At 33.6% G+C, this 13,574-nt stretch overlaps 1 protein-coding gene across 4 annotated transcripts; it reads right to left on the bottom strand.

Annotated features, from left to right (window-relative positions):
- Nucleotides 1–4,476: 4,476 nt before the first annotated feature.
- Nucleotides 4,477–9,220, bottom strand: LOC142633415 (NAC domain-containing protein 73-like). Of its 4 annotated transcripts, none has more exons than XM_075807660.1 (4): nt 9,063–9,220; nt 8,623–8,864; nt 8,180–8,369; nt 4,477–5,566 (listed from the first exon to the last, which is right to left on the bottom strand). In XM_075807660.1, exons 2-4 carry the CDS (start codon nt 8,779–8,781, stop codon nt 4,986–4,988), a joined length of 930 nt encoding a protein of 309 aa, XP_075663775.1. In that variant the 5' UTR covers nt 8,782–8,864; nt 9,063–9,220; the 3' UTR covers nt 4,477–4,985. The 4 variants fall into 4 exon arrangements, with proteins under 4 accessions (XP_075663775.1, XP_075663773.1, XP_075663772.1 ...); XM_075807658.1 differs by having other exon boundaries at nt 8,623–8,868; nt 9,063–9,202; XM_075807657.1 differs by having other exon boundaries at nt 8,623–8,868; nt 8,993–9,174.
- Nucleotides 9,221–13,574: the final 4,354 nt, after the last annotated feature.

The raw sequence follows: 13,574 nt of genomic DNA, 5'->3' as shown, positions 1-13,574 counted from the left end.
CTTTGAACAGTTAAAGGTGGCCAAGAATAGACGGGTTAACCTACTAAATTGTTGGTCAAGACGTAGTAATCAAATTGATATTTACATTGTCTTTATCATTAAGTTACATGAGTGGGTTACCTTTCTCCAAAAAAAAAAAAAAAAGTTAGATGATTGGTTACGGTCAGATATTTTGTAGAAATATCATGGCAGGTGAAGTATTCCTTAGTTGTTAAAATACTTATTTCTCTTGTTAATCGTACAAGCAAAGTAGAGGATACGGTTGTGGATTTAAGACTTATAAATACGTGCTTAGTTTACTAAAAAAAATGCTTCTCAAAAAAGTTTACTAATGAAAAATACTTCTTTTAAAGTGGGTTGAGTCATGAGTGTTCACACCTTTCAATTACTCCTAGGGGGTTTAAACGGTAAAGTATTTATGCTGGAGTGGAGTTAGAAACCTACCCTAAAAATTTTATCTCTTCTCCACCTTTGCATTTTATTTGAATGAGAGAATGGAAAAGGAAGAGGATATATAGAAAATATGTGTATTTTTAATCATATTTGTTTGGTAGAGAGAATGGAAAAGTTGAAGAATAAAGAGTAAATTACTATTTTACTATTTTTATTAATAGTAGAATAAAAAGGTAAGGATACTTTTATAATGTTATTCTTAATAGCATTTTTTCTAAATTTTCCCTCCAATTTGAAGAGAAAAAAGATGGTGAGCCCAAGAGAAAAACTCTAGGATAGGGCCCATGAAGGCCCACCCCCCCCTCACATAATCTTGGCCGACCCTTAAACAAAAGAATTGGCCTAAAGAACAACACAATATAGCCCATATAATCGCACAAGATATCTCAAACAATGACAATATTTGTCCAAACACAATAAAAAATTTAACAAAATCAAAAGCCTAGTTTTAAGCCTTGGAAAAAAAAAAAAACTAATATTATTTGTCTTGATCTTATTTTGTAATTTTCAAAAAAAAAAAAAAAACCCTCAACCAATGATTAGAAGAGGGGGAGAGGGAGAGGGAGAGGGAGAGGGAGCCAGTCTGTAAAAAGAGAGAGAGAGAGAAAAAAAAAAAAAAAAAACTCACACCATTTAGCAACAGCACCTTGCCGTGACAACACAATGCCATCATTAATGCCCAACCATACCTCGTTGTTGCCATCACACCTCACTCTAAGCCCTAATTTGCATCAACATTTTGGCATTCACCAAGTTGAGCTCATAAATTCTTCGCTCGTTCCGTTCGCAACTAGATCTGTAACAAAAAATCTTCCTTCACTGGTACTCTCTCTCTCTCTCTCTCTCTCTCTCTCATAAACAGTGATGCAAATTAGGGCTTAGGGTAAGGCATGGTTCTTCAATCATTTTTTATATTAGACTGGTTAGCGATTTAAGAAAAAATAATAATGGTAAAGTTAATGCCATCGTTTGATTGGGTAATGGATAGTATGAGTAGTGAGTTATTTATTTAACGTGCTAAAGTGAACTATATCAGTGGGAGAAGGGCAATGCTGCATGGCTTGGTCTTAGGTGAATGTGGTGTGTGGTTGAATAATTAATATAGTGGGTTGAGTTTTTTTATTTTAGTTTATAATATTTTTATCAAAGACAAAGATAACGAGTTAAGAAACAAGTATAGAGACAATTACAATTGCATAATAAATTAAAAATGTTTCATCGGCTTAACATAATAAAATTGTCACTCTTACTTACATTGCTGATTCATAGTGCTATAACTAAATGAATGTTTATTTTATATTTTCATAATTTATTATTATTTTTTATGTTTATACTTTGACCATTCTAACATGATACAAAGTCCAAATTTTTGTAGTGATTATTTATTCATGATATTCATTTATATATGCATATACAAATGATATTCTTGTATTTGTTGTTAGTGTCATTAGGTTCTAACTTTTGTAGTTAGATTTATTTATTTATTCATAGATAAATAAGATTCTTTTATTTGTTGTGAACTCAAGTTTAGAAACAAACTTGAAAAGATGTCATAATTAATATTAAGGTAAAGTGGCTTTCCACTTAAATCTTTTTTTTTTTTCTTGTGTGGGGGTATATTTGGTTTATGGTTAGATTATGTTTTTAGTTTAAGATTTTTCAGTTAAGTTTTTTTTTTTTTTTTTAATATTATTTACAATATTTTCTTAATTCACATCATTCTAGATTTGTGTTCTAAGAGTTTCTAGACTAAAGTGCATCATTGTACATAATGATGAAATTAAAAGCTTTCATATTGTTAAGATCCTAACGTTCTATATAAATTAAGTGTAAGTTTAACTATGTGGTTATAAGTTCTTGGACATCCTCTCTTTGCAAACTGGATTTCAAAAGGTGAGTTCTACTCATGGGTTCCTAGCATTAGGTATCAAAGCCAACTAGCATGTCGAGTAATCGGATGTAACTTATTGATTATGAGATCAAATGAGTTGCGGCTTTGTGGTTAGATCTCGGAGAGAGGCTAGATTAATATAACTCATAGGTGAGTGGAGCTGCCAAAAAAGAGAAAAGGCTATTATCGGGTTAGTGACGCTAGAGTAAGTTGCGGAGTGTGGTGGTATGTTATAATCCTAATGTTCCACATGAATTGAGTGTAAGCTTAACCATGTATTTATAAATTCTTAAGAACCCTCCCGTTTGAAGCTAGTTTTCAAGAGTGAGTTTACTTATGAGTTCCTAACACAAAAATAAAAATGGTTAATAAAAATATAGCAATTTAACTATAAAATACTTAAAAACTAACATGACAATTCATGTAATTGGTGCCACATAAATAATACAATAAATAAATTTATTAATTATATCACTTTTGTTTTGTTAAAAAATTCATACATAAGTTTGAATGATCTAGGTAGCAAAATTTCTAACGTCCCTAATAACACTCAATATAAAAAAATTTGTAAAAATCATTATTGTTGTAATTTGAGGCTAATGAAGCACATTTACATAAACAAGAAATAGAAACATATACACAAAACAATAATATTAAATGTGGCTTGGTCAACTCCATACATACATTCGCTAGCAACACCAATCACATGTTTCTTGAACATTTCTTTCAAAAAATTAATCTATTTGATCGATGAGTCATAAGACAAGACAATTCAAGGTTTAGGTGGTTTATTATTCAGGAAATAACTAAATTGAATTTATGGATTTACCTCAATCTGGTTATGTACCACTAAATGATTTTAGATTCAAAACCCATTAGAAAAAAGGGGTATTGCATGAGAAATCAAATCATATATAAATGATAGATGTCTTGAATATCCACTTTCAACAATATACACTGCAACTACTCTTAATCAAACCTCGCAAATCAAAATCTCACTCTCATAAACCACACTTACTAATTCACACACATAAACATGAACAAAATATCTCACAAGCGCAAACTAATTCATAAATCTTATACACACAAAGTCACAATCTTAACCTGTAATACACCCAATAGTTTCCTCTCTCTCTCTCTCTCTCTCTCTCTCTCTCTCTCTCTCATGTAAGTATTTGTCAACCCCAAAAAACACTACTAGCACCAATCCTCACAAGGACTACTTTAGGTAGAGCCCCCAACCAAGGACTAAAACCGGCAAACCCTTTGCAATAATATCTATTTATAATGCTTCAATTATCTTCCTTGATGGACAATGACTACCCAATTACTTTTTTAACTAGGAAAAATTCTTTCTTTATTTATTTTTTCTCACCAAGGAACCAAAAAAAAAAGTAAAAAATTTAGAATTTGAGTCATTTTCTAAAAAATCTCCGCATTGATTGAAATTTCAAGAAATAATAATCCTTCTTTATTGTGATCAACTATTGTTTCTATCACAAAAAGCCAAATTTGTGTGCTCATCAAACCAATTTCATACATACTTTATACTTCACCTTCATACCAAGATCCATCTTGACTCTTGAGCTCTGACACTAATTTATTGTAAAAATAAATAAAAAGATGAAAAATAATAAAATAGTCAGTACCAAAATACAAAAAGTTTAATGTAATCCAGCCAACTTCATACCTACCTGAGAGTAACGCCAACCAAAATCTATTATCAACGATATGAATTATAAATATTATCAATAAAAACTTGTCATAAACCTCACATACATATAAACTCAAAATCTCAAATTCCCAATGCACTCAATAACTCCCCCCCCCCCCCCCCCCCAAACACGAAAAACTCACAAGGACAGGTATCTTTCAAGCTAAAAAAACACACTATCACACTACTACTCACAAAAGAATACTAATTCGGACAAAGGCCTCACCTGAGACGAAAGTCATGAAACCCTTTGCAACCATGTATATTTATAAATATCCAATTCTTTTTTATATTTTTTCATATTAATAACCAATTATAATCCTTGATGGATGGGGAATAACCAATATTTTTGTTAAGTATTTTCCTTTAGTACTAAGGAAACACAAATTTAAATTAAATATTTTCACTTTCTTTCACATCAAGAAAACACAAATTTAAATTAATAATTTAAGACAATATAAATATTTATAGAAAATCAGCAAGGAAAATGTCAATCATTTAAAAATAAAAAATGAAACACTTGTATAATCCCATTCCCTTGGGTAGAATAAGAGCGGGTGTAGATTCAGTCAAAAGTTTCTGAAAGGAGGAAAGTATAGATGAATATAATGATGAAACTAAAACCTATCACACTAACATATATGGATGTCTGTTGGAATCATCTCTGTACAGTTCTAAAAGATAACGTCACTCCCAACATATTCTTTGTCTGCACAAAAACTTCAAGATAAAGTGTTAAGTATGGCCAAATCTTCTGTACCTGATTCGGAAGCCATATATCTTATTCCCCTTTCCTCTTTCTTCTCTCATTAAAATCTCAATCTAATAACTTAAATTACTTGACTATTACACAACAGCAAGAACATGACAACCAAACCAAAAAGGGGTAGTTGTCATATTGTAGCCCTACCAAAAGTTCTTCCATCACTATTTTCTCTCAAACTTTCCTTTGCTTGCATCTGCAGCTAATCGAACAAACGAAGACCCATCACCTTGGACAACCAAATTTGGAATTAGTTGTGGTGGGCTTTCCCTATTATGGCCCCCCTGGTCATAGTTAATAAAAGGAGTATTGTAATACTCCAAAAGAGCTGTAGGGTTTTTAGGTATAGGAATCTCATTAGGACTATTATCATGCACGCTTTGGTTATTCAATGAATCCTTAATACTTGAACCGCATTGTCTAGGTTGTGTCTGGTAGAAAACCTTTGAAACCACTAATTCTCCATCTTTCTCTTCTTCATTGTTTCCAAGATGGTATTGGTGCATCACCCAATTTGTTTTTTCAGGCTTTCTTTGCCTGCCATAGTTGGTGTAGAGAACCAAGATCTTTTTGTACCCCTTCACTGCCCCACCAACAAAGACTGGCCTTGTCTTGCCTGTTTTGTGCCATCTCGTCTCGCTCCCATCTTCATCAGTGTGGACCTTCCTTCGTTTCCTAGTCCCAGTCGTGTATGCCTTTGAAGGTCGATGGAAGAAGTGACGGATTTGACCATCTTTGCTTACTCCTGCATGACCAAAATATGCATACAAAACGGGTTGTACAATTGTGATTAAAGTGACATTGATTAATTGATAAGATCATAAGAGAGTACTTGGGCATTCAGCATTTAGAATTACTTGTAATTACAAAAAGGAAGATGCCATACATCGTAAAGATAGACAAGTTACTATTTAAGTTGATCAAATCCAGAATTAAAATTAAAAAGAAAACTTGTGGCATCAATTTAAAGTAACTAAATTTTATGCTATACCATCAATCTACTATAGGGTCAAGCTTTGATCCAGTGCATTGGACATAAGGTGTATCCCTTACCATGAACCTCCTCTTCTTTTTCTTTTTTCTTTTCTTAAGTTTGGAATTGACTATAAATAAAATATATGAAACTAAGCATATTCTAAAGGTGTCTCTTTACTAGAAAAAGGTTGATAATATTTAAGTCTACAAACTTACAAATCAAAGGGTTGTAATTCTATTTCTCTAACAAGAGTATTTTTTTTCCCCAATAGTGACTTGTACCAGAGCATGAGAAAAAAAACATTTTATTGAATTTTAACAAATTTGTTAAGAATTCATTGCTGGCCTAAAACAATTTGGGACTAAAGGTATGTTTGGTTAGGGTGAAAACAGGGATGATGAAAAATAGGAAGAAGAAAATAGGGTGAAAAATGACATTTTTCACCGTTTGGTTCAGGAGAGAAAACAAGAGAGACAGAAAATGGGGAGGAAAATAATCCCTTCGGGTCCACACTTTTTTATCCTCCCAATTTGGGAGGAAAATAGGGAGGAAAAGATGTTGATGATGTAATTTACACAAATACCCTCACTTTATTACACTCACCTACCCTTCTCACTTTCCCACTATTATATAATAAAGACATAATAGTCAATTTATATAAACTACATTTTCCATCCTCCCTTTTTTCTCTTCAACTAAACAAAAAAGTTTTTCACCCTCTCACTTTTCCACCCCTCCAACCAAACACATATGAGAGAAATCCAAATCCTTTCTATCCTCTCACTTTTCCACTCCTCCAACTAAACAGACCTTAAGGCTTGGTTAGGGAGGACAATGAGGCAAAGCAGGGTTGGGTCAAAGCCCTCGCCCCCACTTTGATGTATTTGGTAAAACTTGCAAGTGCATGGTGGGAGCGGGGTAGGCCAAGTGCAAGGCTGGTTGAAGTTATTTTTCCATTCCTAATGAAGTGGCTTTGACATTAATGTGAAAGAAATGAAATAAAAGAGAGATCCAATCATGAGAGAGAGAGAGAGAGAGAGAGAGAGAGAGAGCAAATACTTTGGGGATGTTAATAAAATGTAAAATAAAAATAAAAATATATGTATTAATAATTTAAATACATGTTAAATAAAAAAGCATACACGTGTGTGCACATGCGCATTTCTACTTCAAAGAGGTAATTTGTTCAAAATCATGTGAATGAATGCTTTTATCTCTTGCTTACTCTATAAAGCATTAGGCTTTCTTCTTTTGCATCTTCTTCTTCTTTGTCTTGCAGTTACAATGTAGATTTGTGCCCTAAGATACTAAAATAGTGCCTTTCCATGGAAGATTTCTTTGGTGCAATTACAAGGTAGCTCTTTTTAATTTTAATTTTTATGTCATTCATGAAGCTATTCTGTTTTTTTTGGGGGGGGGGGGGGGGGGAGATAAGACATGAAGCTATTCTAAAAAATGCACAATAATGTATTTAGTTTCTTTTCAATTATGACAACTAGTAGATTGGGAAGAAATTAATGATTGAGGTTACATTGGAGTGGAGAGACATCGTTAAAAAGAATTAGAATTTCTTCATTTCAAATATCTATGTTTCAAGATTCGGACTAAATATTATAAATTTAAAAACATATTTAATTTCAAGTCATTTAAATTCTTAAAAAGATAATAACATAGGCACAGTTAGATGTAAAAAATAAAATTTGAACTATGAACTAACTCTTTACATTTAAATAGAGAAGATTCTTACCTCTCGAAAACCATTATATAAGTGGTGCTATTTAAGATTTTATGATATAAGTGGGCATCTTAAAGAGAGTAGAAGTGCCAACCAAAAAAAAAAAAAAAGAGAAAAAGATAAGAGAGAGAGAGAGAGTAGAAGTGCAACATGATGTTTTACTTAAGCTTTTACTTAAAACATACTGAAATGAGTTGGTTAAGAGAGGTCAGCAAACCCTTGTGCATGATTTTAGTTTTTACGTTTCTTTCAAAATGACATCTATGAATGGAGACGTACCCTCCAACAGATAACGTTTTCATATTCGCATATATTCCAAATATAGAGATAGAATCCGTAAATATAATTTGTAGGGCAGTACTGAAAATTGATTTGAATTGTGTGTGCCTAGTAATTTGTTCCACGGCACCCAAATTTAAAATCTTTTCCTACAAATTTTGCCCATCTCGTAAAAGAAAATGTTGTCAATCATTCTCAAGTAGGTGTCTTTCCTCCTTAACTCATTTCACTATTAGCCTCATTGTCATTACTAGAATTAACAATAAATAGTGTAACCTCGTGCCTTGTAAATATTTATTGTCCCAAAATCATAGAATTTAAGAGATGAAAGAAACATATATATGCTAATTAATTAGGGTAAGAGTCACCTGGTAGTTTTTCTGGATGAGTATAGCAAATTCCATTCTCTCCCTCAAGTGTTGGGATGAATTCATCAATAAGAGGATGAAGCTTCCGCGTATCAGACAGAATCTTTGCCTCTAAATGTTCAAGAATTTCATGGTCTGTCGGATCAAACTTCACCCCTGCTGGTAGCCCCGGCAAATCATGAATTCCGGCCTATATAAGTCACATAAATTTATCAAAAAAAAGAAAAGAAAAGAAAAAGAAACGTAGACAACAACAATACTAATTAAATAATCAAATACTAATACAATTTTAAAAATCTAAGGAACAACAAGAGGACAACCAGATATATATATATATATATATATATATATATATATATATATATATATATTTATATATATATATATATATATATGCTGACCACAAAAAAAAAAAAAAAGTACAAAATTATAAAAATATGAACCTGATCTTGAAACTCTATGTCCTGGCCACATGATGGGCATGTTATGGTGTTCCTAATATCATCGGTTTTGGATGGGTCGAGAACATTTGTATTTTCTTTAGAAGTGGCCGTGATTATCTGTAGAGCCCTATCATCGTCTGAATCATTGCACCATGTCATCTCTTTGTTTTTGCTCTCATGCCCATCCCAAAACTCGATTTTCCCTCTGGTTTCTTCCACTTCTTCAAAGTATAGAGATCACTCTAGCTACCAACACACCGACATAGAGAAATTAAAGAAACTTAGAAAAAAAAAAAACCCAAAAAAGAAACAAAATAATTTAAAAAAAAGAAAAGGAAAAAAAGAAGTAGTAGTAAAACAAGGTTGTCACTTTTTAAATCACGTTTTCCTTAACCCCCTTCTTCTTTATACTAGGAAAGGAATTTAGTTCTTCTACGCACTTTTTTTTTTCTTCTTCTTAGCTCATGAGCTGATTCCAGTACTGCGTCAGAGAGAGAGAGAAAGAGAAACAAAGAGACAGGAGAGAGAGAAAACTGAGAGAACAAAGGCTATAAAAGACGGGAAAGAAAGAGAGTTCTAGAAATAGTAAAGGTTGCTTGGACGGCAAGATTTGGTTATGCTTGTTTATATGGTATATACGCTCGTACGCAATAGAATAAATTCATCTTGCGCTTTGTTCGTTTTTTTTTTTTTTTTTACTTTTATATCTTTATTATTATTATTTTTTTCCTATGTGTCTAAAAGAAGGGTTGGGTTATTTATAAGAGCTTTATTAGGAAAGTTAAAACTAATGTGAAAAAAAGGGTACAAGCTAGAGTGGAGATGGGGCAAGGTGATTCTTCTGTGGACATTTCACCTCTTTAGAGAGAGAGAGAGAGAGAGAGAGAAAGCGATCAGATCAGCTGCAGTGTCAACCTAGAGTACTCTCAACGCTTTAGTAAAATTTAGACATATACGTACAAGCCAACAAATATGAAAATAACAAGGCATATTACACCAACCTGTATATTCTTACTAATCCCTTTCTTCACGTAGACTTCTCATGCCAAGCAAGGAATCACATCTCTCTCTCTCTCACCCTCTCTCTGTGTATCTGTGTGTGTGTTTCTGGTGGGAGTCTACGGTAAAACTTTCTCAGCTGTTACAGTGCAACATACTACAGGAATTTTTTTCATATATGCTAGGCAAAGAGACCTCATCACATGACGTCACTGTCCACATGTTATCTCATGCTCCGGCAAGAATAAAAAACTTTTAGAGTGAGGGAAAAAAGATGCTTCACATTCTTTGTTGCGCATGAAAATTAATTTAAATTAAGTTTTTCACTTTCAAGTCACGATTTCAGTCGATTTATTTATTTATTTATTTATTTTTATGTGTAATTCTGTGTGAAACAAAGCATATGTAGTAAACACAGTTCTTAAAATAATGTTAGGATATTATTATAAGCTTTTTTATATAAAACTTACAAATTGATGAATCGCTTGATTACAAAAAAAAAATTTTAATATTTATTTATAAAGTGCTTGAAATCTACCAATTATATTCATTATCATATTATTTTTTAAGGTTTATATAGTAAATGTTATAATACTTTTAAAATTTTCCAAATTTTTATCGAACATTTTTCGATACAAAAATTTTATTACAATATTTTTCACTATTTTTAAAGCCACTGGAGGTGATATGTTACAATTAATATAGTGATATTAACGTTGATCTATCATGTAAAAGTGATATTTTATTAATTAAAATTAATATGTCATCTCAACATGTTGTAGAACTTGTTGTATCTTTAGCATTATTATTTCCAATAAGTCTAGAAACATTTTTTTTTCTTCACAAATTTTTGCAACAAATGATAAATTATTAATGATAAGATAACACAATAAAGTGGTACCAATGATATCAATAATGTGATCATATACCACCTCATACCTTTAGTGCGATGGTTACTCCACAAGCAGTATAAGTACATGTGGGATGTAGGGATAAGAACTGAGATTCAAGTCTCCAGGAAGAAACTTTACACACACACACACACACACACACATACACACACATTTAGATTAAATTAGAGTAGAATTTTTCTCTTGTATAAAAAAGTAATGTGATTATATGATAAAGAATAACAATTTTTTTTTTTTTTTTGTAGAAACAAGTAAGTCCATATTATTAAGGCAAATCAGAAAGAAATACATCCTCCAAATCACAAGGTAGTTCTTCTACTCATACATCAAAATCTGCAGATAAAACTGCTCTCCTAGCTAAGGCATGAGTCAACTTATTTCCTTCTCTTCTAACATGCTGAAACTAGTAAAAATGCAAAGAAACTCCCTAACTCCACGCATACTCAAATAACAGTCCCATACAAAGTATTACATCGCTCCTTTGCTTTCAAAGCCTGAACCACCTTCAAACAATCACCTTCCACCAGCACCTTGAAAATGCTTAATTCTTTAGCAATCACGACAGCTCTAAGGGCAACCAACGCTTCATCTGTTTCAACTGAATGAGGAAGCTCAATTTTCTGACTTAAGGCAGCTATGACATTACCATTGCAGTCCCTTATCACCACCCCCAGACCTACATAACACATAGAATCAAAAATTGTTGCATCATAATTTACTTTAGAAAAATCAACTTGAGGTGGAACCCAAACGAGCTAGAGTACTTCTATCTCGTGGCCTGGCCTCTTGTTTATTGGCATCCAAAAATTCTACCACCAAAGCCTTTGCTCGATTGTTGATTTCATGGAGAGGCCAAACTGATTGCCTCACTCGCAAACAATTTTGCCTCTACAACAAACTACCCACAATTGTAGAGAAGAAGGCCACATGATATGCAAACCCTTTGCACAACACTTCCTCCAAAAGATCAAAGAAACTCCTAAAACCTTTTCTGTAGTATGGGGCAAAACTGATTGGCATGCTCACATAGCCACAGACTATGCATAGCTGTCTCTTGAAAATCCCCACACAGCGCACAAGTATCCTCAACAGGCAGGTTCCGAGCTCTCAAATTCAGTTTTGTGGGCAATCAACACACAGTAAGCACTTCAGACACTGTAATTGCCATCCGGAGTCAAAGGCCAGATCAGAGTGTCTTCAACCCACCCTTCACTGACTGGAATGAGCTTTATAAAATCTGCTTCCCATGGCAATAAATTCCTTTCCAACAGCCTCGGATCCCATATTCTTATGCCTGGATAAAATAGGTCCTTGACATGAGTTACCGTAGAATTTAGTCTAGGTAAAATAATCTTACTGTGATCATGAGCAGGTAACCATCTATGACCCCAAACATCAATGGTACTCCCATCTCCAACTCTCCATAAAGCCCCTTTGTTAATAACATCTCGCATTTGTAAAATGCTCCTCCATGCATATGAGCTCCTAAGATGTACATTAGCGTCAAGTATATTCCCATTTGAAAAATACTTTGCACTAAAGACCTTGTACACTAGCGTATCCTTTTGATGAAGCAACCACCATACCTGTTTAGCAAGCAAAGCATTATTAAACTTCTAAGTATCTCTAAATCCCATACCTCCGATAGATTTTGAGAAACATAGCGTGCTCTATTTAACCCAGTGGATTTTCTTAGCATCTCCTTGGCCCCACCAAAACTTCCAAATCATGGCTTCAATATCTTTACATAGACCAATCGGCAACTTGAAAACACTTATAGAGTACATGGGAATAGATTGAACCACTGCTTTGATCATAACCTTATTCCCAGCTTGTGACAATAGCTTCTCCGTCCACCCTTGCATTTTGGCCCAAATTCTCTCCTTAAGTTGAGTAAAACAAGCTTTCCTTCCTCGTCCAACAAAAGAGGGGAGCCCCAAATATTTCTCATAATATTGTATTGCTGGAACTTGTAAAGATAATTTAATTGCCTCCTGCATCTGCTCATCAATATTTCTACTAAAAAATAAGGCTGTCTTATTTTTATTGATCATTTAAAATGAACAAAATTTAGCTACAAAATTAGTTGTAACTTTAAGGTACAAACTCACTCAATAAAATAAATATTACTGCATGCTTTGAAAATCTAATCGTTGAATTGCAAGTTCTTTACGCTCTTAATACACATGTCAAATTTTGTGTCAATAGATATTATTTACTATATAATCTGTGGGGTCTTGGGCTTCGGCTGAGAGCATGGAGCTTTGGCCGAGATCGTGAGTAGTCCGAGTCCGAAGAGGAATATCTCCTCGGATAAACTAAACGCAGATCAGATATAGATCCTAATGATCAAAGTGACCTTCCAAGAAATTCTAATGATAAGGACGAGTATCATGAACATACAAGAGGGATAATGACTCAAAAATATCTAAGGGAAAGTTGCTACACCGCATTAAATGCTATGCAGCTAACTTTCTGACCGCATTTATGTGGAAAAGATTCCTGAATAGTGCTACCTCGGCAACCATAACTCACAGAAGGCCAAAAAGGGTGTCTGATGGGACAAGCACTCAAGTGGTGGCTCAAAGGATCAACAAGTGTAGGATTAAGATCATCCAAAAGGAACTATATAATGGAAGAGGCCCTTCATGAAAAGGGGATGAAAAAAGGAGAAGAAAAAGCACTGTAGCAATCTCAACAACTCCTGTAACCATTGTCATTCAATATATATTAAAACAGAGCTCCTCGGACTGTGCCGAAGACAAACTTTCTTGCACAAACCGGGTTTAATTCTTGTTGGCTCATCATCCAAAATCATATTAACTGTTATCCATGCACTAAAACCTAGCTCTTTGACTCACTTTCTATAAATTTATTGTGCAGGGTTCACTGGCCCAAGATCCCTTATATTTTGGGCTTGGTCTGAAAATCGTGTCCCTACAATTGGCGCCGTCTGCAGGAAGAGCTTGTGTGATAGTGAGTGCAACGGTTAAATATGGTAGGATAAGGCCCCCATCAGCAAGAGTCCTTGGGGAAAGCCAT

This window comes from Castanea sativa, chromosome 5 (genome assembly GCF_040712315.1).
Source record: "Castanea sativa cultivar Marrone di Chiusa Pesio chromosome 5, ASM4071231v1".
Lineage (NCBI taxonomy): Eukaryota > Viridiplantae > Streptophyta > Magnoliopsida > Fagales > Fagaceae > Castanea > Castanea sativa.
Note: the sequence above shows the minus strand (reverse complement) of the source record. Positions and strands in the feature narration are given on the sequence as shown.